The 24,935-nt window shown below is 47.7% G+C and overlaps 2 protein-coding genes and 1 long non-coding RNA gene across 3 annotated transcripts; 1 reads left to right on the top strand and 2 right to left on the bottom strand.

Annotated features, from left to right (window-relative positions):
• Positions 1 to 10,412: 10,412 nt before the first annotated feature.
• On the bottom strand, positions 10,413 to 10,847 carry LOC112890469 (secreted acidic protein 1A-like). Its single transcript, XM_025957353.1, has 2 exons — positions 10,788 to 10,847; positions 10,413 to 10,730 (listed from the first exon to the last, which is right to left on the bottom strand). The coding sequence occupies exons 1-2, from the start codon at positions 10,845 to 10,847 to the stop codon at positions 10,413 to 10,415; spliced, it is 378 nt and encodes a 125-aa protein (XP_025813138.1).
• Positions 10,848 to 19,215: 8,368 nt separating this feature from the next.
• Positions 19,216 to 23,876, top strand: LOC112888732. Its single transcript, XM_025955037.1, has 3 exons — positions 19,216 to 20,516; positions 20,600 to 22,124; positions 23,811 to 23,876. The coding sequence occupies exons 1-2, from the start codon at positions 19,345 to 19,347 to the stop codon at positions 22,050 to 22,052; spliced, it is 2,625 nt and encodes an 874-aa protein (XP_025810822.1). The 5' UTR covers positions 19,216 to 19,344; the 3' UTR covers positions 22,053 to 22,124; positions 23,811 to 23,876.
• Positions 23,877 to 23,897: 21 nt separating this feature from the next.
• LOC112888733 lies at positions 23,898 to 24,748 on the bottom strand. Its single transcript, XR_003227909.1, has 2 exons — positions 24,630 to 24,748; positions 23,898 to 24,536 (listed from the first exon to the last, which is right to left on the bottom strand). It is a non-coding gene; the product is annotated as an uncharacterized LOC112888733 (long non-coding RNA).
• Between the last annotated feature and the right edge of the window lie 187 nt (positions 24,749 to 24,935).

Below are 24,935 nucleotides of genomic sequence, written 5' to 3'. Positions count from 1 at the left end.
CATTATGGTTACAATGTCAGGAGCTGATGTCCCAATTTAGGTACATAAATTTCTATTGGATACCTAGAATATAAAATTCAGAGGTTCAGGATTCCTCAGACCATCACAACAGATGGAGGGTCAGCCTTCATATCAGAGGAGTTCAGAAAATTTGCTACTGACATGGGCATCAAGCTGATCAGGTCGTCTCCATACTATGCTCAAGCAAATGGACAAGCTGAGGCGTCCAATCAGAGCCTTATCAAGTTGATCAAGAGAAAGATCGATGAGCATCCTAGGCGTTGGCATGAAGTCTTATCCGAGGCATTGTGGGCTTACCGTGTTTCATACCACGGAGCAACAAAAACATCACCTTATCACCTAGTGTATGGATAGGAGGCCGTATTACTGTGGGAGATTACGGCCGGCTCGAGACGTGTAGAATTCCAAAATGACCTAACAGCAGAAGAATATGCCGCTCTAATGAATGACAACATTGAAGACCATACGGAGCTCAGACTTTGGTCACTTGAGAAGATCAAAGAAAACAAGGCCAAGGTAGCCCGCGCGTACAACAAGAAAGTCAAGCCAAAAAATTCCAGGTTGGAGATCTGGTTTGGGAAGCGGTGTTACCATTGGGGACTAAGGATGCAGCGTATGGCAATTGGTCTCCAAATTGGCATGGGCCTTATAAAGTTGACCAAGTCCTACCTGGGAACGCATATAGCCCTAAGGAGTTAGATGGCGTCAAGTTTCCGGTGGCTGTCAATGGTCAACATCTCAAGAAATACTTCCAAGTATGTGGGATGATGGGCAATAAAGCCGATGCTACGCATCAGGCTGTGAGCCGATACGTACAGATTGGTCCATACAAGTGAAAGCCGATGCTACACATCAAGCTGTGAGCCGATATGTTCAATTGGTCCGTACAAGTGAAAGCCGAAGCTATGCATCAGGCTGTGAGCCAATACGTTCAGTTAGCAATACAAGTGAAAGCCGATGTTACGCATCAGGCTACACACAAGAAAAGGGGCTCATATGTTCAGTCGGCTTGTAAAAAAAAAGGGGAATTCGTGCCCAACACATTGAGTTAGCCAAATAGCCGATGTATCACCATCGACTTTAGAATTGTAATTTGAGTACATGCAGGTTTTTGAATGACAATAGGCTACAAGAGGTGATTACAAGGTAGTCTACTGAAGGAACTCATCGATAGCTACGATAGCCTCAAGACGGACGCGATCAGCTTCAGCAATCATTGCGTCATCGTCCTTGTCCTCACCTGACACTATCTGCCAACTTAAAATGCCTAGCTCTATGAGTTCTATCTTCAGTTGGGCAGTCAGGTTCTCTGCTTCTTGTTTGGAGCGGGCTATGAGGTCCTTCTCTTCCTGAATATGCTGCTCGGTTGCCCGGACCTTAGCCTTGAGGTCTTCTAACTCCTTCTCCAGAAGTTGAAGCCTTTGAGAATGTGCAGAAGTGTCAATTTTGGCGTCCAGAGCCGCCTCCTTCTCGTTGAGCAGTCGGTACTTCTTGGCAATATTGGCATTCAAGGGGGCTTGTGAGAAACGAGCTTCAATCCTTTGCCAAGCCTATTCTACCTTTGCCCAAAAGAAAAGAAGGTGTCCGGTTGGCCAGAGCTTGATCTGAAGGATTTTTGGGAGACGGGACTTGATCTCCTCGAGAATTTGCTTCACTGTGTCAGAGTCCCGGACCAAAGCATCAATTGGAGCCAACAGCAGGCCCTTTATGCAGAGAAGTTGGCTGGCGACACTAGTCGGCTGTGGCTGATGATCATCCACTTCGAGTATGGCCGAGCCGACAGATGCAGGGTCAAATGAGAGCAACTCCGAGAGGTTTAGACCCTGAAAGAAGATAGAAAATTAGAACGATGCCGGGAAAGGAAGATGCAAATGGTTTAGAGATATAACACACCTTTCCTGGAGAAGCATTGATAGCCGATGAGGTTATAATCGGCTCCTGCAGCTCCTGAAGGTTGACCAGATTGTCGACTGTTGTTGCAAGATTCTCTAGAGTTTCTAGGATCGGATCCTGGAGGTTTTCCAAGAGGTTGATTGCTATCACAGGATTCTTTGGAGCCTCTAGAGTTGGGTCTTCTTGGCGCGCTTGCTCTTCCCTGCTGGAAACATCCACGATATCAGCCTGCAAGCAAGGAAAGAGCAATCGAGTCAAAGTATACATGTTCAGAGGACAAATTCTAAAGGGACAATCAGAACCTAGTTGACACTGGGAGCTTCTTGATCAGTAGAAGATGGTCCAGCTTCCTTCCGAATCTTCCTGACAATCATCTTCCTCGCCTTAGTTTGGGCTCGGGGGTAGCAATGTTGGAGGCTCGTTTTCGCTTGGAGGCTGATTTTGCAGAATCAGGCTGGATCCGCATTATGACCTTTGACAGGGGAGGTGCATCCCTGCCAAAGAGGACCACAGGAGCCACCGGTAAGAACTTGAAAGTGGAGCCATCATCGTTCTTGGGCTCCGGGCCATCCTCCTGCTGCAAAGAAAATAAACAGAATTAAAGAAGGGGTCAAGAAGAATCATGAAGAAGTACTAAACTGATAGTAATACCTCTTCCTCAGGGGCTTCATACTCAGCGTCAATCTGCTGCAGCATTGGCCCCAAGGCTTTCCGAAAGACATGAGTCTTCCACATTGACCACCAATTTTTGAAGCCGATGGCCAAAGAAGTAAATGATAAGTCGACGGGGATTGGGAGGTGAAGATTAGGGAACAGGCTATAGCATCTCTGGCTGGTGAGGATGTCGGGCAGATCAGCTCTACTTATTATCAGATGGTGAAGGAAGAAGTGGGGAGGAACTTGCCCAAGACCAAATTGCCAGGCTGCTACGACCGGCTGGTAGAATTCATAACCGGGCTTGATGATTCTGTTAGAGCTACTCATGCCGACTGGAAGGAAGCAAGGGCGACTCATGATAGAGTACAAATGCCGAGTGCTATCATCATCGGCAAAGTCAGCCAATCTGAAGGCGATTGGGTTCTCAAAGATTTCAGAGTCTATGTAATGAATGAAGATTGGGCTATCCAGACCTCTATAGAATATCCTAAACCAGCTTGAGGCATCTCTGGGGTTTAACTTGCTACCAGGAAGACTGTACAGAGCCTGGCCGAAGCCGGTACACCTGATTCGTCCCCCACTCTGATCTAGAAAGGAGTTATTGGCCGGAACAGGGAAGTTTGGTAAGTGGTTCTGAAAATATAGGCGAGCCCATAACTGGATGAACCACCAGGGACCACCGGTTCTGAGTTTCTTTTGGGTAAGCAGGCTCAAAGACATCAGTTGAAGATATCTATAGACTTCCCCAACGAACAATTTACCAAGGCCAACAGTATTACCTTTGGCCAGTTCATATGCTAGGGAGAGGTAGTTTTTGGTTGGGGCAAAGGAAGGACCGCAGAATATGAAGTGTTCCAACCAGAGATTCAGAAAGGCCGTATGTTCTTTCTCAGTTACAGGGTCTTTGGTTTTGATGTGCTGGTTTAGGTAGGCACCCCAGTTTGTGCACTCTGTTTTGGAGGACAATTTAAAGGGGACCTCAGGCAGTCTGAAGGCAGAGGGGCTGGGCGATGCAATATCCAAGCCAGTAAGCATCATGACATCCATGAGGGTGGGAGTCATCGGCCCATGGCCAAATAAAAAGCATTTCAAGTCATCAGACAAAAATAGCCGATGGTCTTCAGAAGGTTTTCATTCTTCTCAAGGGGGGACAGTGACAGAGACATGGCATCGGCTATTCCTATGGTTTCCCATGTGGATTGGTAGGTTTTTGCTACTCTGTTGTACCAGGACACCCAGCCCTCGGGAGGATTCGGCCAGGCATGCAGGCTGTCAGCCCAAAAATCTAAATCTATGTCTTGGCTTACAAATGGGATCCTGTTAGCCTCACAGGAAATCAGATCTACTGGACTCTCATAAGAACGAGGCCCAAGACAAAAGGAATTGGGGGAAGAAGAATGTGGCAAAAGAATATCTGAAACCTGAAGAATCGATAAGAGCCAAATAACAGGAAAATATTGTGGCAGAACTAACCTGAATTATACCGGCTCAAGTACGCGAGTCCATTGCTGAGGGCTCCAACGTGCTTCAAATGGTATAATCCCTTGGCCTGTCGGGTAACGTCCTGATAAACCACCGAATGCAGGATCAAATAAGGTTACTTCACACGAAGGTGAGTCCACAGTCACCATCATATTTTACATCACAGGGAATTACATTACAAGAGTTTCCAAAAATAGTATGAAGTTTCAAATTTAGAAAAATTATTACAAACTGTTAAAGTTATGGTTTTTGGCAGCAGAAAACATATGCGATGATTAACAACACGTCGTCAAGGCGGATGTCATGCTAGGCCCAGGCACGACATCCCTCGGTATCATCAGTGTTGGCCGGGGACGGATCCCATTCCACGGACCAACCATCTGGAAGAGCACAGGGCCGAGACAGGGAAGAGTAGGGTCTTCAAAGACTTTACCTGAAAAACATATAACTAGCAAGACTGAGTATACTAATACTCAGCAAGGCTTACCCGTTCATGGTATACATAGCCATGTAACTAGACTTATGAAGGCTTTTAGCTTTGGGTAGAGTTTTCAGCTGAAAAGCATCAAAGAGTAGATCCTTAATGTCAACTTTTAGCTTTCAAGTTCTATGTGATTATTCATTCTAGGTAGGCACGTATAGCTATTCAGGCATGGTAGAAATTTTAGCCAAACATCATCTTTGATAACCATAACATTGCTCTTGTTACTCTATGTGGTAAAGGGATCAAGCAGTCTCAATCTCCGCGAGAAACGGACGATTCTGAATCGAATTTCCAACCTTGCAAGGATAAACCTAACTCACACGCTTGGAACACCAAAGGGTCGTTCCGAAGCAACCGTTTGCCTTTCATTCCGACTCGTGGATCAGAGCCACCACAAGCGACTGTAGGACCATACGCACTTCCAAAGTGCAGGACGTACGCCTGTAGCGCGACGACATGACCATACTCCTGGTTGCCCAGCAACACGTATTCCTACACGTCGAATCGAGTAACAGGAAGAACCAAAATATGAGTGGTGGGAGGTATGTCCACTCCTCGGGCCGACGGCATGTGGTTAGTACTTTCAAACGCTTAACCCGCACTACCACACACTGCGACCTTATCAAGTTCAACAACACAGACGGGGCATCACCTCATTCATGATACCTCACATAAATCCTGTTCGTCATCCTTATAGTGATTATAGGAATGTAAACATTACAACTCCTATATCGCGCGAGTGACAGGAAATCACCCGACTTCTACCGGTCCTATTAGCAGAGCATCTATACGATAAGGACTCAGGTACAGTACATTGGTTCCTAGGATTTATGCATCTAGGGTTTCATTTCAACTCGTAGACTTAATGCAAGATAGGATATATAAGTATAAGATTGCATAATGTAGTACAATAAAAATATTGGGTTATCCACCGGGGCTTGCCTTTACTGGTGGGGCTGGAGTTAGGGATGTTAGTATTATTATCTTCCGAACTTTGGTTCGGGGCTTCCGATAATCCCTTGGTGACGTTCATTTGGTCTTCAGAAATATCCTCCGCAGACTCCTGGGAGATTTTGTAGGTACCGTTTGTGGAAGTAGTTGTATCTACATGCAATGCAACATTACATTCAAAGTGTGCACATAAAACTATCTTACTTCACAATAAAGTTGCAATCCAACACTCATTTGATATATTACTCACATAACAACCAAAAAGATCTGAAACTAAACTTAGATAGAGCTTCAGGTGGATAACTAATTAAGATCGGCTATTTGTTGAAGATTACAACAAAGTCTATTGGAAACAACAGGGGTTCAGTCGATAGAATCGGTAAAGGAGGGAGTTCTCTATATAGTTTTAGGAAATCTGCTGATTTCTGTTTAGAAGAGAAATCGGCATGAGTAGTTTTTGTATATGAGCAGAAGAGATTAACCGGTTTGGTTTCACCAAAGGTTAAAACGGCTAATAGAGATAGGAATGTTAAAGGTACAGTGTTTCAAGGAGAGATCAAGGGAGGATCTTGCCGATTGAATTATCAGCATGTTTCTGGTCTATCTAATTGGTTGGTGCATTGGTCTTGGCCTTAACCGATGAGGATGCATCAGGTTTAGCCGATTGATGTGCTTTGGTCGTGTCTAACAGAGGCGTGTCTACTATGTTAGCTTACTGATCTAGGGTTGTGTACTTTGGCCTGTGTAACTGATTGATAGGTGCATCGGGTTCCTAATTGATCGATGAAAGCATCAATTACTTTAGCAGAGGGGTGATTCCAAAAGCAGCTGTGTCTTAACGGAGATGTGCTTAAATGTTATCCTAGGTAACTAGGTGTGGTTGTATCGGCTTGATTACGTCAGCACAACAATGGAGTGACGTACAGTCGATGGGGTTATCTAAGTTAGACCTATTACAAGAACTAGGTGGAACAAAACACTAAACTTGGTCTAGGCTGATGGAACCACAAGTGCGGAACTAGACTGAAGAGGATGTGGCTATTGGGTTTGTGCCGATGGGACATGTTCTACAGATGTGCAGCCGATTGGAGTGGGGTTAAGGGTATATGACCGATAGATATATAGCCGATTTCCTAGCTGATAAATCGGCTGATAGAAATGTGTAGATAAAGATGGGAAAACTAAGGATTGATCGACCATATTTGATCGATATGGAAAATAACTAGAATTGGCTTGGATCGGCCGATAGCAAGAATCTTAAGATCATGTGTGCATCTCCGATACATTGACTATGTGCAGCCGATGTAGGACAGAACAAAAGAATTGTATCGGCAGTAGCCGATATTAGAAAGATAACAACCGTATCAGCTAACCAGCCGATGGTAGAAGTATATCAAAAGAAATGCATCGGCTGACAGCTGTTACACAGAAACATCATAGACTCAAAGGAACGGATGCTTAGCGGCTGAGCTGATAGCCGACACTGAAGCATAGCTGCAGAGATGTATTGAATAAGCAGCAGATACACACGGACTAACAAGGATCCCTATACGAAAAGGACCTTAAGGAAACGGTAATCAAAACAAGGACAAAGTCTTGATGGCAGGGGTATGAGTACTCGTGTGAAAGGACTAACTAAATATCACACATCTCTACTTAAGACATACATCCTATGATTTACCTTTCAGCTACAACACATGCATATCACATAAGGTACAAATAAAGCATTCATTCCCTAATATTTAACCTAGACTACAAATCAAAGACTTTCAATTCAAAAGCACAACATAAAACTTGTAGATTTTGACCTAAGGATTCAAACAAAACTGATTTTGTATTTTTATAAGTTTCTTATGAATTTCCATGGAAAGTAGAAGTTCACTGATTTGAAATAAAGAAGGTTCTGGACAATTTACAGAGAACATCCTAGAACTTTCTAAATCGAAGCAATTAAGTCCCTGGTAGGGGAAAACAGAGAATAGGAAGATAACGACGATGTTCCGGCAAAGGGGTCGCCGATATTAGAAAGATTCAATGGATCAGGGCAAACCTTGGGGTAACCTTAGTTGTGGAGGAGAACAGGCGGAAAGTAAATTCCCGCGGTGAACAGGATCGGCGATGAGAAGTGCTCGACAGTGGCGAGGTTCCAGTGTGGGAAGGACGAAGAAGCTTGCCAGGGAATTGTAGTGGGTGGAGGATAACCGGAGAGGTATTCCTCACGGTGATCCGTGGCGACGATAGTCGGCTTTGCCACGGCGACGATGTTTCAGCGAAGGGATCCGAAGAGGCTCGATAAGAGGGTCCAGGAGCTTTCTTGAGGTGTCGTGGTCTTGCTCGAACGATCGGCGAGGAATAGGAGCTGCTGAACGTCGTAGACTTATGGGAGGAGACGATGGAGCCTGATTGGTTCGCTATGCCAACTTCTCCGCCAACCTCAGGGTTTTCCTGCTCACGGGCTAAGCCTCCTCTGCTCACGCGCGTGTGCTGCAGAAACACAGTCGGCACACCCGCGTAGCCTCCTGCAGGATCGCCACGCCTGGTCGCATCTCCTGCGTGCTGTTCCCGTTCTGCTCTCACACCACTGGCCCTCAACTTGCTCGCGCGTGGCCTGTTGCCTTGCACGCGCACTCGCCTGCGGAATCGAGCCGAGCCGGCCACCGGTAGAACACTCCCGCTCGCACCCGCGGATGTGACAGTCCAAATCTGCCTGGACCTCCGGGTCTTGCAACTCCGCCGCCCTCTCCACCTGCTGTGACTCCATCAGGGCCGGCCTACCACCGCCGCCGGTCTTGCGCTGCGCGTCGGACCCGCGCCGCGCTGTTTCCGCCTCGACCGCCTCGTGCTGCTGCATAGCTTCTCCTTCCGAGCTTGCCGCGCCACAAGCGTAGCCGCATCACCATCCGTGGCCTCAGCCGCCCCACGCCGAGCACTCGATGTGGTCGAACCATGGGAGGAGGCCCTGGATGCCATGCTGTTTGCAGACAAACTGCTACCAAACCCGCCTCTACTGCTCCTCTACTCTCTTGCGCGTGCCTCTGCTGCACGCACGTCCACTTCCTCGCTACTCCTCCTCCTCTGCTGGACCCGCACTCACCCCGACCTTGTCGCGCCGCACCTGCACATGCCCGAGTCGCGTGTGCCCTTGGCCCGCGCCACGCCTACTGCGGCCGCCCGCGCCAGACCACCACCAGGTACTCCACGCGCGGGGCCTTGCTGTCCTCGTGCTAGTCCACGCCAAACTGCCGCGCCGGAGCTCCACCCGCACGCTCCAGTCCTGCACGCTCCGCCGGTCCCAAACCCGTTCCAACGCCGCCTGGTCTCGCGTGCCGCACACGCCACCAGCGCTGCACCGCACGCCAACGCCACCAGCCGCGCCGCCGCCTGGAGCCGCCCGCGTGCCCGCTCGCGCCGCCCGTGCCCACGCGTGCCGCAGCCGCCAGCCTCGGGCGGCCACGCCTCCACGCACGCCTGCGCCGCGCATCCGGCCCCCTCGCGCACACGCGCGCCTATGCGCCGCCGCTCGCTCAGGCCGGGAGGAAGAGAGGGAGGGAGGCAGGGAGGAGGTGCCCAGATAGAGCCGCCGCCGATGGGGGAAAAAAGGAACGGCAGAGAAAAGAAGAACAGAGGAGAAGGAGAAATAGAATTCTCCCAAGGACTTATGCGCAATTTTAGAAAATTGCAGGGACCTTTCTGTAAAGCATAATTTCTCATTAATCTAAAACCCTAATGAAGAAATGCCCAAAACGAAAGTTGGAGAGTTTTTCAAACTCTACAACATTGCTTTAGGGCTCAAGTTCAAAAACTCAAAATTTATATCTTTACACATGAAATTTTGAACAAAGGTTGGATTTGAATTACTTTTGTCCTAAAGAGTGCAACTTCATAACATTTAGGACCTAAATGCAAGTATTTATGATAGGTCATGATGACGGGATAAACACGTCATAATGATTGGATAAACATGTCATGATGACTTGCACCTTTTACACTTTAGTCCTGAGTAACTTTGAGAATTACTTTTGTAAATCAACTACTTGCATAAAAGGACTTATACTTTTATAAAATTACATAAATACCCCTATTTTCACAACTTTACCCAAATTTTTATACAATTCAACACATGCATTTCTAATGCAACTTTTTGGATAAATATATATTTTTACAGGACATAAAGTAAGAAAAACATGTTTGCAAAACCACCCTTCACTTATTTTGAAGTTACCTCACATCCTAATACATTTTGCAAAAACAACCCTAGTTTTTCCATAATTACAAAAATACCCTTTTTACTTGCACTTTAAATTTTCAAAAGCTTCACACAAACACACACAAGCTTTACACTAACAAGCACATACTTCACACTAACAAATAATATGCCTAGCTTACAAGTAATTGAACTGTCACAAATATCATTTAATGCTTCAAGGGTTTGAAAAATCACTTCATTAAATTAGCGAAAGGTCGGAGTTTTACCTTCAGACCAAGGACGCCCGCATCGGCACTCGAGGGTTCCGCCATCTGAAGCTCCAATGATGATCGAAGGCTCGAGATTGGATCTAGGGTTTTCTTCGCGAGTTTTGAGTTCGCGCTCTGAGGCTTCAACCTGGGGTTTTGCGATTGAGTTTATGAGCAAGGGTTTTTGAGTGCAACTTGGATTCGGGAAACTTGTGTAGATCTGTTTCGGGAAAGTTCCAAATTTAAGCAGAAGATGAAATTGGTTCAGGGATCGACTCAGATCAGGATCGGCACTTTGAGGGAAAGGACCGATGCGTTGCCATCGGCTCCCGGGAAATCGGCTTCTTGACAGTTGTTGACTAAAATGAAAGATTTCATTCATATGGAAAACCATTACAAAAGGGGAGCCGATTGCTCCTAAAGCCGATCTATCAGCTTAGTACATGGCAGTTAATACTAATCCTTTGGTCTACCACCAGTAGGTGCCTAAGACCTTACGGCGCTTGATCGGAGGGGCTGCACCAATGTCGCTGTCATCGTCGCTGCTGTCATCGTCGATGCTGCTATCATCTCCGCCGCCATCACCGCTAAAGCCCCCTGCAGCCGAGTCGTTCTCGGTTGATGCGTCATCAACTTCTTCCTCCGAGGTGGAGAAGTCCCACTCCCAGGACATGTCATCATCATCGTCTTCATCCAGTTCCTCTCCAAGGAGGAGCTGGAGGTCTTCGCTGTTGGTCAGGGATCCATCATCCTCTGCCCAAGCTTGGCAATCCCACTCCTCTGCATCCTAGTGCAGAGGAGCGCAGGCCTCATAGGCAGCGATGGGATCATACTCCAGAGTCACCTCTCGAGTGGACTCAGATTCAATGGAAATGACGGAAGAAGCAGAGGATGAGGAAGCCATTACGGAAGAAAGAGGGGCGTACTGGTGCGGTTGCTAATGGTTGAAGGAAGGAGATGGGTGAAAAAGAAATCTACTAAGGGCAGGCTTATAAAGGCAGGAGCGGAATATGAATCGGCACTGTGACGGTTTCCAAGGACTTAGATGCAGGGTAGTCACATCCCGTGGAAGTGGAAGCGGCACGCGTGTACGGATTTTGGAAATCGAAGAGGTGAGGTGATGGAAAGAGAAAAAATGGTTTCGGAATAATTATTGCCGAAACCAGGGGGGCATGTGTTATCGCCATAATTTAGCTGGCCCAGAAGGTGGGCCGCAAGCAAGATGGGCTCAAAGGGTAATTGTAATGGGCTTGCGAATCGGCTCCTGCGCGGGCGGTTTAATGCCAGATTGGCCATGTATCTAGATAGGTGTGTGCGTTTAAGTTAGTTTAGATAAAGATAGCCAGGATTTGTATCGTAGTCAGCTAGGATTGGTTAGGAGAGGCAAGTCTCCGGACTATAAATATGTACCCTAGACTACGAATGAAAAGGATGGAACAACAACCATTCACAGACAACTCTCGATGCGAGGGCAGCGTCTTGCTCTATTTCGATTAGCAGATCCGATCTGTTATGGTTAGTCTTTGTTCATCAAAGATTTAGCTTAATATCTGCATGATTAGGCCCTTCAAATGAGTTAAATGATCCGGTAATACGTTTGATGCTTTATATTAATCTAAAGAGGGATTGTTCCGGGAATTGGCTTTCTGTTGGTTTTTAGGCCTCTGTTTAGGTTACTGTTCTATTATCTTTCGTATTTGTTAGGCTTAACTACGCGTAGGATGTCCCGGTTATGCGGTGAAAGATTTAACCGTAGTAGATTGAATCAGCTTATTGATTGTAGAGCAAGTTTATATTAGTGTCATATATATGTACTTTGTTTATATATATAGATCCGATCTGATACTGGGAGACAATTGGCTCTTTACAGCCGATATCGGGGATCACCCGATAAGCCTATTGCGGCTCGGACTAATGTTTAAATGTGTTTGTGCACGCAGGAAACTAACTGAAACCATATCTACACCTTCCTGATCAGGTATAGGTCAGGTGGCATGCCTAGCAAACCTAGACGCAAGGTCGGGTGCCAAATCCTGGGCCGTTGACCTAGGGACCGGGGCCCACCAGCAGTCCCGGGAGCCTCCCGGCTCCTCGTGTTGCCTATCGCTGCACGCCGGTGGGTTTTGACCGACAACAAAATCAGAAGGGAACTTCATGCTCATGGAGTGGGTGGTTTGGTCTCCGGATAGAGCAACTCAAGAACATTCATGACCCCATAGTAAAAGAGGCTGTGTAACTCTATGGGCCATAGGAAAGATTCTAAGTTCAGGTCACGAGGGAAATGAGTTTCTTTCAACTCATCCCCTCCTTAGGTGGAAAGCCTTGCGTTTCATCAAAGATGAATGTGCCGGCAAAGCAATCCATCCTAAGCTTCCAATAGAAGTCCAAATGATATGAAATGTGATTGTAACTTCTATTGGGCATCAATCGAAATCAAGGAATAAGATCTGAGTTTTGAATCACTTGATTTGATTGGCATCAATTGGTAACCGAGGACAAGAATGTGAGTTTGGTTCACTTGATTCGATCAGCTTGGCCCCTATGATCCCTTGACCAAAAAGATGAGTCCTACGGACTATGATACGATGGTCAATATCAAAGTATATTCCTGGGTGAAAACGGAACACATTGGATGTTACCTTGACACGAGAATATGATGGGCTTTCTTACGGTACCTCTTCCAAGAAATTATGGTTGAAATGGACAAGTCATAAAGAATGATCCTCTTCTTCCTACCACTCCTTCCTCAACCTCCCTCGAGACATGGTCTTAAGGAAAATTTAGAAGATAGCACCATAAGGGATTCTGGGGGGTACGATTCGCGCAAAGTGCTCTTTCCCCAAGATTCCTGATGTTCAGAAAAGGTACCTTCAGCAGAAATTTAGATGTAATCGAGATGAAAGCTTGAATTCTGCTGACGATAGTCCTCAGTTGCTCAATGCGCTCTCCTCCTAACGGTGGATCATTATGCAAATCGATGAGGGGAGTAGTTTCTTGGATATGATCCAAGATTTCCTTCCTTTCAGTCAGATCCTTAAGCAAAAATGAGCCTTCGGAGAGGGCGTCAGGCTGTAGGCCAGCGTGATCAGAAAGTCCAAACCAAAAGTGTTAAAGCAACACGGGCTCGGGTTTGGACAGGACTGGGCAAATCTGCGTAAGAGCAGAGGAACAAGATCACGCTGTGTCTAGCGATTCCTCCTCTTGAGGTGATGGTTGGGTTCGTTCTTATAGCTTAACCTCGAGAAGGAAATTTCCTGAACTAGCACTATGAGTGAGGGATGAATCTTGTACCCGGATGAGGAATTGGGTTCCAGAAAGGAAGGCTGTAAAGACTCACCCCGTAGGGTCAAAAGGTGTGTACGAGGATAACCTTTCATGGATAGTGGGGTTCAAGGTAGAGATAAAGAAAAGCAAAAAGATACGAGGGTAAACTTGGTAGCAGGGTGAAGGTAGAGGTTAAACAAAAGCTAGGATTTTTTTTAGAAAAAGATACGAGGGTGAACTAAGTTCGAAGAAAGATACAACAACCGTTCCCCGGCAACGGCACCAGAAATGCTTGTTGGTATTTTTTAACATTCACGAATGAATCCGCAAGTGCACGGATATACCGTTGTAGCATTTCACCCGGAGAGTATTCAAGGTATCATATTTTCTTAGGGAACTGAGGTGCAACGGTCTTCTAGCTAGTTTACACCGAAGAACAGGAGATAGGATGGCCTAGGTAGTGTGGTTTGTCTAAAGGATCAAGGAAGGATAGACACAGCTACTTACTTCAGGCACCGGTCTGACCCTGGTCTGCCAGGACCCTCCAGTCATTAGCTCTACTCCGAACCCAAACGTGGGGATTTAATAAGACACGCGGAAGCGGGATGGACGAACAGGGCTGTCACCACCTGCCGGCAACCCCGCAACACCGTGGGGCTCGCAGCAAACGGAGGTAATCTAGATCCTAGACATCACGTATATGCTGTTGATTACTACTCTAGCGTCGTACAGGGTTTACCCATCTTTATCAGGGGCCCTCTACTAGAGTATCCGCTACAGGAACAGACGATGAACCCGTAAACTAATAACAACAAGAGAATAAATTTATCAAGAACTTTACCACTATAGATCAACTTAGATACTTACTTAAATGATTCACATCCGACGAGGTACAAGGTAGAAGAGAGGCTGACACGTCCGGCTCTTCTCCACACTCCCTATCCTAATCCTACAAGTAGGCTCAAGATGGAGTCCCTCTACATTTCTTCTTCTTCACTTGTATCTTGGTGTGTGTTGAGAGGGTCTCCTCCCCACCTTTTATAGGTTGGATAGGTCAGTTCCCGAGGTGATTTACATGGAAACACTTGGAACCGCATTTAGGATGGTGGTGGGAGGCTTCCCGCCAAAGCTGAGGGGGACGGGAACCCGTCCAGGTTCGGCCAACCCAGGGGTCGGCCGGCCCCTGGTGGGCCCCCACCACCTTTGCGTGGTAGGCTGGCAGGTGGGTCCTTGCTCTGATCCTCGGTGATTTGCTCTGAGATATGTCGGTTTGCTCTAACTCGTGGGCCCTTCTTTATTTGTGTGACACAGGATGGAGTCTTCTGTGCATTTCCTTTGTGTTTTCTATGTATTTTGCTCCGTTTTCACACATGGCTTTCTGAAATTTACATTTCATCAAAACTTGTGGAAATGGTTAGAATGAAACTCCTATTTCTAGTTTGGTGCTTATTATGCCATTGTCTTATACAAGAGTTTCACGGTTGGATTTGGTACAAGGACAGTCAACAACACTCCACGCTTAACTCTTTGCTCGTCCTCGAGTAAAATTGTAAGGACTAAGGTGGATGACACCCCCTCCCCAACCTCCCATCTGCCCACGCGCTGTCCCTCCGATCGGCCGGTTCGGCGCCAACCCCATCCTCCGCTTGCTCACCCGCCGGCCGCCGCCACCATCCTCCACTTGCCTACCCGCCCGTCGCCCCTCCCAATCCGCCCGCATGCTGCCATCCCCTCCAATCGCTTGGTCGCTCGCGGGAAGCAGCTCGCCGACCTCATTGCTCCATTGGAGCTTGCGCGGCCGCTCGTCGGAGTAGCTCGCGCATCAACTCCGACCATCTCCTCGCCGGATCCGTGCGCCCCGACCTCCTCCACGGCGTTCTCACTTGCAGCGGCACCCCGGGCTCAGCAGCATCAGCAGTGCTTGCAGCAGCAACAACAGCGCAGGCCGGTTGGAGCAGTGCAGCAGCGCAGGCAGCATCAGCAGCATAGCAGCGGCAGCGCAGCAGGCAACCAGCAGCGGCAGCGTAGGCAGCACAGCAGCAAAATTGAAGGCAAAAGAGATATTTATGTGTTTCAAATAATTTTCCACCTAAACTTTAATCCATGAATCCAAACAACTATAGACTAAACTTTAGTCATCTAAACTTTAGTCACCTAAACTTTAATCCTAGGTGATCTATAACAGGACCTAAAAACAGCTAAGAAGAGGGGATTCAAGCATAGGAACAACAAGATACCGTCAGGAATAGCAACTGTATTAAGGTGGATGAGAACCTGAAGTAGCGAAGGACCTGATAAACGTGCCGTCAGGGTGGCGGCAGAACTACAGCTACCAAACCTAACCTAGGGTTTTGTTCTTCTCCTTCAAGAATGAAGAAAAGTGACCAGCCCGTGACCAGCTAAATACAAGTGGCAAAATTACATATAAATGAGTGAGCATTAAGCTCAGTAGAGGTAACTAAGGAAAGTGAAGAAATAAACGTGAACTTTGTGGTCGTGAGCCGTGAGATGAATGATCGACGCGCCCAATGAAATCGACGAAGCGTTATCTTGGCTGCCGACTCTCTGCCGCCGCAAGTAGCTACTGACTGACGAAACTGAATATTTGGTTGACACAGTGACAGTAGGCTAAACATTGAAGCTATGCTTGGTCTTCATTCATTACATCAGTGTCGATCTTAGCACCGTCTATATGGAACTGTAGACCCAGTTACAGTCCATGTCTGTTTCCAATTAATTTGTGCGTCATAATCTTTATATGTGTGCACGCTTCGACCCCCATGCTAGAATTAAGCTCCTGAAAATTCATTTCCACGTTGAATTAACGGATTTTGGCAACCTTCACCCTCTAACTCTAGTAATGCATATCAATGAAACTGGCATAAACATTAAAAGTGGTGCAAATTTGTAAAAACAGGAAATTAAAACATACATGAATGTCTTTGAAAAAATGGAACTTTTTCACATGGTGGTGGAACCAAAGATAGTCCAAGTAGGCCTAGGACAGTAGGACTACCATGGATTTTGGCCCATAAATTCTATAGTATGTAGCCCACATTGTTAGGTGGTATACTATATCTTTTTTTGTTAGAATTCCTTCTAATGACTTATGCATTCTGTTATATTCCAATTGGAGGATCTCAATCCAATTAAAAGGAGGATTCTGAATGGTTAGATGCTTTGGATTTCCACTAGAGATTGGGGTTTGATGGACTTTTATTAGGATCCATTTTATTGACAGGATTTATCACGACTATAGCTAATTTAGTGGCTTCGCCGGTTACCAGTTACCAAGAATTCGAGATTATTCTATTTCTGATGCTACCAATGTATAGCGGTGAAATTGGATAATTCTCTTCACGAGACCACAAACACATCGTACACAAGAAAAAGTGAGTCCCCAAATAGGATTTGAGGCATGTGAGGTAGCTATATATATGTCAGTGTAACGAGAGAATGAAGATAGAGAAGGCATAGCTAGTTCTTGTTGAAGAGCTGGTCTAAGAGACAAGCCTAACAACAGATCACTAAAGAAATTGACTTTAGCATAATCTTTAAGTGACATGCACAAACTTATAGCTAGAACTATCCATAGTCATTCGTCGCTCTAATAATGGCTGGAATGAGCTTGTCTTTGACCTCTCCTTAAAAAAAAAAAGCTTGTCTTTGGCGGAATTTGTACGTTTTCCAACATTTATTACATTTTCGCCCAACCTCTGGTGCCAGATTGTCGTTGCGAAGTTCATTGGTCGATTGGTAGCGGCCGTCGGATCAGCAGCAGCAACAACAGAACTGCAGGAGGTAGGCAGCAGCAGCAGCAATAGGCCAACAAACATGTGCGCCGCTGTCGTAAGGTTTAGGGGCCCCAACGCGTACGCTATCTGCCTCCATCCGTACAAATACACATAGCTGTTTAGTATAAAACATGCCGATAAATAGACTATGTCTGAATAAAGGTCAAACCTGTTCACTAAACATCCCGCAGAGGAACTCACTGAGCATCAAGCCATTGTCAAGAGCAGCACTACTCTTGTTTGACGGATAACTAACAGTTCAGGGTGCCTAGAACAAATGCCTGACCCCTGGCGACCATCTGAAACTCAATCAGCCTGGCCTAATGTGAACACGAGATTGATCGTGTTCGATCAGAGGCAAGTACCTAGGTTTGCTTTCATGGCGTTTTCCTCGTGTGTTGCTATTTTATCCTGTGGGGCCTGGTTCCATTCTTTGCGTCCACTTTGAGGGAATAGAAGACCAAGGACCTGACCAAAGGTATTCCCTTTGCCCATTTCGCTGCTCGCTTTGCCCATTCCACTTTGTGCTCGTCCATATCTGAATGCTCCACCATGATGGTTATAAGATGCCCTGACGTCGTGTCATGACATGCTTCCATACGACATCATAAGGGTGATCAATTACCTCATACACTCGGGGATGAGCTAATTTGCACGGTTGTTTCATAAATTCATAGTGCTCCCAACTAACCACAGAAATCTGAACTTCATCCCTTCTGTCTCAATTGGTATGAATTCTGAATTGATCAGGTCACTAACAATTCTTGATGGCATCGATCACGCTACAGCTGCTCCGGGTCTTGTGTGTTCTTTGCCAAAAAAGAAAAATATTGTTTTGTGCTTCTGCCCTGTATCTGTAACTATATTAGGACAGCAACCCCATTATTTGCAAAGAAAAAAATTTATTTCAACTGCTTGTTGGAACAGTAACACAATTATTTCCACAAAGTCTTTTTTCCCATGTCCTGATAAATCCAAGATGCGTTTTTGCATAACTTTGCATGAGGCACAAAAGACAAACCGGCTTACGAAAAGACACATGAATCACTTCAGTGGCTATCATGATCCTCCATGCATTATTGCATAACTTTGCAACTGCATGACAATGAAGTCCTGATAATCTAATTAGGCCACTTCCCATAAACAAATGATGAGAGCCATGGGCACTTAACTTTGTCCAACTTGTCAGTTCAAAAATATTAAAAAGAAAGATGCTCAAGCCACATCACAAGGAAACGGGGTATAACAGAAGACTTACCAGGCGGCCTCGAGCATACTTCCAGCGCTCTACAGAAATCCCGATGTTCACCAACCATAGGCCATAGCTGCTCTGAAGCTTTGAATTTTGCCATTTACACTGGCAGCATGACCACCTGTACTCTGTACAGCCATGCATCCTCTCCAGGAAACAGGGCATTCACCCCAAGATGGACCAAGTATACAGGCCCCTTCAGTGGCATCTCATTGGACGCATAGCCAATCAATTTCGTACTGGTGTTCCAGCTCACAGACGGCAGCCTATCTTGAGCCTTCTGCAGTAACATACTCAATGCGTCAGCATCATAACATGTGCAGATGATCTCATGCATATTACAGAATAGCATGTTTAGGGCACTTGGTATGAATGATTGAAGCTTAACAACTGGAAGGTGAAAATGCCTTCATTCTTTCCCAATTGCAATTTGGGTGTAGGTAATTCGTGTACAGCTAATGCAATGCGGTGAGTCAAAACAAGCATCTCCCAGAGTTGTATTAAAACCTGTGAATAAAATAGGCAAAGTCTTTCCTGATCAGTGGACACAGAATAAGAAATAATCAGTTCACAGGAGCACACTCTGAATTGGGTCTGAGTACTTCACTCTCCGTAACATTAAGAAGCTTCCATGATGCTTGGAGAATCATAGTTTAGGGAATTCTTTCAGATAGAAATATGGAACGAAACAAGTATTGCAGCTTGATGTAAATGAGATTAAAAATAAGTTGCAGAAATGGGAACGAGCTTCACCATGGTCAACTGAAAGCTGATATGCGAACAAAATATGTTGCAAAATATGAATATGAGTCATGTACACAAACAGAATTGAAAGGACCATTGATACCTGTTAAATTGCAACACAAGCCAGAGAAAAAGGAATGGAATCAACTTTAAATACGACTTGATAAGTCATCCAACGACTGTGACACAAGCAGATGCCAGGAGGACCCAATTCTGCCGTGCCCAAGGCTTGGTGATGCTATGCTCGGCCGGCTCAGCTCTTTAATAAGAAGCTCCAACCTCCATGGCTGGGCATTAGCGCTGCCTCAAGGCGCCTTGTTCACCTTGTGCCACCACCAGTTAAGCCAATGGCGTCCAGCAACGAAGTAGCTCCCAGCAATCCAACGGAGAATCGTGATCAAAAGGCTTCCAACCAGCCCGTGGGCAACAAGTCTTCCAGTCGATCCACAGAGTTCCAGCTGAGGAAGTACCTCCTCCTCCTGGCCACATTGGTGGCGACGGTGACGTACGTCGCCGGGCTAAACCTGCCAGGAGGAGCCTGGCAGGAGGACACGGAGGATGGCCACCATGCAGGCGATCCGATCCTCCAGTACGCCCACCACAGACGCTACCTCGCCTTCTACTACTGCAACGCCACTGCGTTCGCCGCATCGCTGGTGGTCAGCCTCCTCCTCCTCGTACTGGACGGGACGAACACGGGCTGGGAGGCTTTGCTGCGTGTGGTCATGGTGCTCGATTTACTTGGCCTCATGGGGGCCTATGCTGCTGGCAGCTGCCGGGATAAGTTCACTACCATCTACTCTGCCTTGCTGGTCTGTGCCGTCTTTGCCTACATCGTCATAGCTTTCTCTGCCTATGTCTTCTCCAACAAATCTGTGCTGGCGATGGTGATGCCAAAGAAGCAAGGGGAGGACACCGAGAAGCAAGGCGGCAATCATGGTGAGGAAACCGAGAAGCAAGCAGGCAAGGATACTGGCACGGTTGAGCATGAAGAAGAACTGCGCGAGGTCTTGATGTTGCTCGCGACCTTTGCAGTTGCCATCACATATGTGGCCGGGCTGAATCCACCAGGTGGCTTCTGGGGTGATTCCAAGGGCGAACACAAGATGAGCGACCCTGTTCTGCAAGAACACTACCCCAGTCGCTACCAGGCATTCTTCGTCTGCAACACCACCGCATTCATAGCATCCCTGCTAATCATCATCCTGCTCGTGGACAAGAAGCTGAGCAGCAACAAATCTGTACGGTTTGTTGCTCTGCACGGCCTCATCATCACAGCGCTCTTTGGCCTCATGGGCGCATATGCTGCTGGGAGCTGCAGGGAGGTCGACGACACCACCTATGTCGTCTGTCTCATCGGTGGAGTCCTTGCGTACATCTTCCTCCAAGCGGCTCTTACCAAAGCGGTAAAAAAAAAGGGTCACACGCATAAATCTGCTTCTGAATGGCTGAAACTGAATGCAATAAGGAGTTGCTTGGGATCAAAGCGCCAACCTGAACGAGATCAGACCAGCAGCAGGTATGTATGAACAACTTCACCGCCACCTCAGCTTCCTCAATTCTAACTTGCAATTTAACTCTTTGTACCTGCACAATTGCTAGGAACACACAACGCGAGGATGCGGTGGAAAAGGCCCGCTCTCTTGTTATGTTGCTTGCTACTCTAGTTGTGAGCATCACATACCAAGCAGCATTTGATCCACCTGGTGGCCTCTGGACTGCCGATGGATCTGATTATAAGAATGGTGACCCAATACTCCTCACAACGCACCCTACCCGGTACAAGGTGTTCTTTTACAGCAACTCAGCAGCCTTTGTGGCATCCCTGATCGTCATCATAATGGTCCAGAGCAGATTTCTGCTTAAGCGCCACACGCTGGAGGCAGCCATGATACTGGATTTGTTCGGTCTAATAGGTGCATATGCTGCAGGGAGTTGCAGAGATGAAAGCACCTCCATCTATGTTGTCGCCTTGGCAGGGATTGTCCTTGTATACGTGGTGATTCATATCATCTTCTTCACCCTAGACCATGAGGACAACCATCGAGATGCTGAAAAGTTGGAGAACAGGCGTGAGGTGCTTCTGCTCCTTGCGATCTTGGCTGCGACACTCACTTACCAAGCTGGGTTGACACCACCAGGTGGCTTCTGGTTGGATGGCAAAGCTGGGCACCGTGCAGGCTACCCAGTCCTCTACGATAACTATCGCTCACGTTACAACGCATTCTTCTACTGCAACGCGGCAAGCTTCATGGCATCTGTAGCTGTCATTGTTCTCCTTGTGAACCCAAACCTATACAGGCCAGGCATACGGTGCTATGCACTATATGTATGCATGGTTGTGGGCATGTTTGGACTCATGGGAGCCTATGCTGCTGGGAGCTCACGGGATTTGCGCACCTCCATCTATGTGTTAACATTAGTTGTTGCTGTATTTGCCTTTGTAGCCTTGGAGGTAGTCATTTTCTGGGTTTACCCGTACCTAAAGAAACTTCTATCAAGAGGTGTTAAGACGGAAAATGGATCCTCCAGCAGCATCACAGAACAGAAAACGGGTCCTCGAAGTGAAACTACAGGAAAGACGCCAGAAGCACAGGAGGAGAAGAACATGCGTGAATACTTGATGCTGCTAGGAGTTCTGGCTGCGAGTGTTACCTATCAGAGTGGCCTCAAACCACCAGGTGGCCTGTGGCAGGACAGCAATAATGGTCACTCTTCCGGTAACCCAATCCTGCATGACGTCAACAAAGGCCGGTACTATGCTTTCTTCTATAGCAACTCCAGTTCCTTCATGGCTTCCATTGTCGTCGTCATCTTGCTGCTTCCATGGACCCTGCACAAACATCAATTGCCACTCTGGCCAATGCAGACAGCTATTTTGCTGGACATGCTCGGCCTCCTGGGGGCTTATGCAGCAGGCAGTACCAGGGACTGGGAGACATCCAAGAATGTCATCTATTTGGTCATCCCTGTCCTAGCCTATATTGCAGCCTATGCAACAGTGTCACTCTTCCGCAAAAGAAGGCAATGTCACAACTCACAAGAGGAAGTCTGATGAGCATCAGTTATCTGGCGATGATGAATATCAAAAGTGATGAAATTCTATGATTTCTACTTTCTTTTTTTTTTAACTCACTACAGGAAAACGGCGAAGTTCCGACGGCCAAAGTCAACTTCCGACGGCCCCGTCGGAAGTTTGTTAACTTCCGACGGCCACTCAGACAGCCGTCGGAAGTTTCAAAACTTCCGACGGCCCAACAGTATACCGTCGGAAGTTAACAAACTTCCGACGGTTTACTCCGCGGCCGTCGGAAGTTAGTGGCACGCCGTTAACCCCGCCGCTCTCGCGTTATCTCCTGCTGCGCTTCTCTTTTTTCCCCAATCTACTGCTCCCGCGCCGCCGCCTCCGCCCCGCGCCGTCCGCCCCGCGCCGCCGCCTCCGCCCCGGGCCCCGTCCGCCCCGCGCCGCCGCCTCCGCCCCGCGCCGCCGCCTCCGCCCCGAGCCGCGCGCCCGCCCGGCCTCCCGCGCCGCCGCCCGGGCCGCCCGCCGCGCCGCCCCCGTCCGCGCCCGCCTCCGCCCCGGGCCGCCGCCTCCGCCCCGGGCCGCGCGCCTGCCCGGCCTCCCGCGCCGCCGCCCGGGCCGCCCGCCGCGCCGCCCCCCGTCCGCGCCCGCCTCCGCCCCCTCGCCGCGCCGCCCCGCGGCCGGGCCGCCCGCCTCCCGCGCCGTCCCCAGGGCCGCCCGCCGCGCCGCGCCGCGCCGCGCCGCCGCCGCCGCCGCCCGTTCGCGCCACGCCACGCCGCGCCGGGCCGGGCCACGCCACGCCGCGCCGCCGCCGCCCGTCCGCGCCGCCGCCCTTTCGCGCCGCCGCATTGCCGCCCGTTGCCTCCGTTGCCCCGACGCGCCGCCATCCGTGCTGCGCCGCCGCCCGTTCCCGCCGCCGCGCCGCCGTCCGTGCCGTTCCGCCGCTCGTTCCTGCCACCGCCCCGCCGCGCCGCCACCCGTTCCCGCCGCCGCTCGTTCCTGCCACCGCCCCGCCGCGCCGCCGCCCGTTCCCGCCGCCGCGACGCCGTCCGTGCTGCGCTGCCGTCCCCGCCGCCGTCCGTGCCGCGTTGCCGCCTGTCCCCGCCGCCCCCCGGGCCGCGCCGTCCAGGTTAGTGTAGCACCGTTGGAAGTTAAATAAAATATTGTATTTGATATGCATATTATAGTGACTAGATACTAGTTTAGTAACTAAACCTTTATAATTATGATATATCTAATTTAAAATTAATCGCTTAAGATAACTATATTCTAACTTTGCAATTATTTAACTTAAAGTATGGGTGAGGATCGACGATGGATGTACGAAGATTGGCCTAATTTGTCAGATAAATGGATAGCTAATACGGAGGAATTTGTTAAGCGTGCTTTTGCTATGTCAAAGAATGGAAATGATGTGAGATGCCCATGTAGCCGTTGTCGTATTTGCCATTGTCAAACTAGGAAGGTTTTGTCTTCACATCTGATAAAGTATGGTTTTATGCCTAACTATGAGGTGTGGGTGTATCACGGTGAAGCTTTACCTCCTCAGAATGCACCAGAAGTCCCAATACCATTAGAAGTGGCAACATCACCACAAGTTCTAAGTAATGATAACGGAGAGTATGATAGAATGGATGAGATGCTTAACATCACCACAATTTCCGACGACATTTTTCCGTCCAACTAACTTCCGACGGTTAACAGCTAAACCGTCGGAAGTTACTTAACTTCCGACGGTTTAGCTGTAACTTCCGACGGTTAAACCGTCGGAAGTTACAGTTTTTCCTGTAGTGACTGAGTACTGTGTTTGTAACTTCTATTAAGATGTTGAGCTGTTTATCCATGTGTTCTCCAAAATGTATTCCATGCACACGTCACTTTGGTCATTGATTACTTTCAATGTAATTTGTAGGATCAATTAATTATTCCATAAGCATCTATAAGAACTCATGAAAAAATTACTATGTACCTTGTGGCTCTATCCAACTCGTTCCTCCAGATTGGCTAGACAGCAAGACAAATTTTCCACATAATTAGTGCTCCTTGCTATATGTTTCCCGTTCAGTTGCTCATATAAGTACCAGAACTATTTGCTCTAGTTGACTTCCATTTCCAGTACCTTTGAGGCCAGTTGCAATAGTGTAATCCGGAGTCTAATCTCCCCTTGTAACTAAGACACTCAACGCGTACATGGTCAAGCAACACCACAATGGGCAGTACATGTATAGAAGAGGACAAACAGTGAAACGCTTGGCGAGAGACATACATGGCATCCAGCACTGAAACCCCAGCCACGTGTCTAGTTCGCGCCATCGTGGCCAAGAGCCACCAGACCGCACTCCACGAGACAACTAGGCTAACAGCTTGAACGCGTCTTCCAGAGGCGTTTTAGTCGAACATCTGCCGTGCAGCACCATTGCGGCAATTCGTCGAACATCTACCGGGCGGACCAGCGACCACCCCGCGCCCTGAATAAGACATGCATGGAAGCGGAAGGTCTGTCATCACGGATCCACGCTGTAATACCAGATGAAGCAGAATCCACGGTTAACCAAAGAATCCTTCGAGGCAGAGTCGCCTTAACTGTGCAACTAGCGAACAGGCGCTCACCTCCGGTGGTCCGGGGGAGTGTAGTTGCCGAGTCGCAGCGAGAAGAAGGGGAAGACGAAAGGAACGTGCAGCAGTAATACTCCCTCGGTCCGAAGAAGAATCCCAACTCTTACTTTCCGGTTCCAATATGAGGATTGTTCTTCTTTACTAAGGAGTCAAATAATTTTAAATTAAATTAAATTTATACAAAATACTATTAATATTTATGTTAAAAAAGTATCATTAGATTAATTATATAATATATTTTCATACTAAATTTATTTGAAAATATAAATATTAATAATTTTTTATATAAATTTGGTGAAA

This window comes from Panicum hallii, chromosome 4 (genome assembly GCF_002211085.1).
Source record: "Panicum hallii strain FIL2 chromosome 4, PHallii_v3.1, whole genome shotgun sequence".
In the NCBI taxonomy this organism is placed as follows: domain Eukaryota; kingdom Viridiplantae; phylum Streptophyta; class Magnoliopsida; order Poales; family Poaceae; genus Panicum; species Panicum hallii.
Note: the sequence above shows the minus strand (reverse complement) of the source record. Positions and strands in the feature narration are given on the sequence as shown.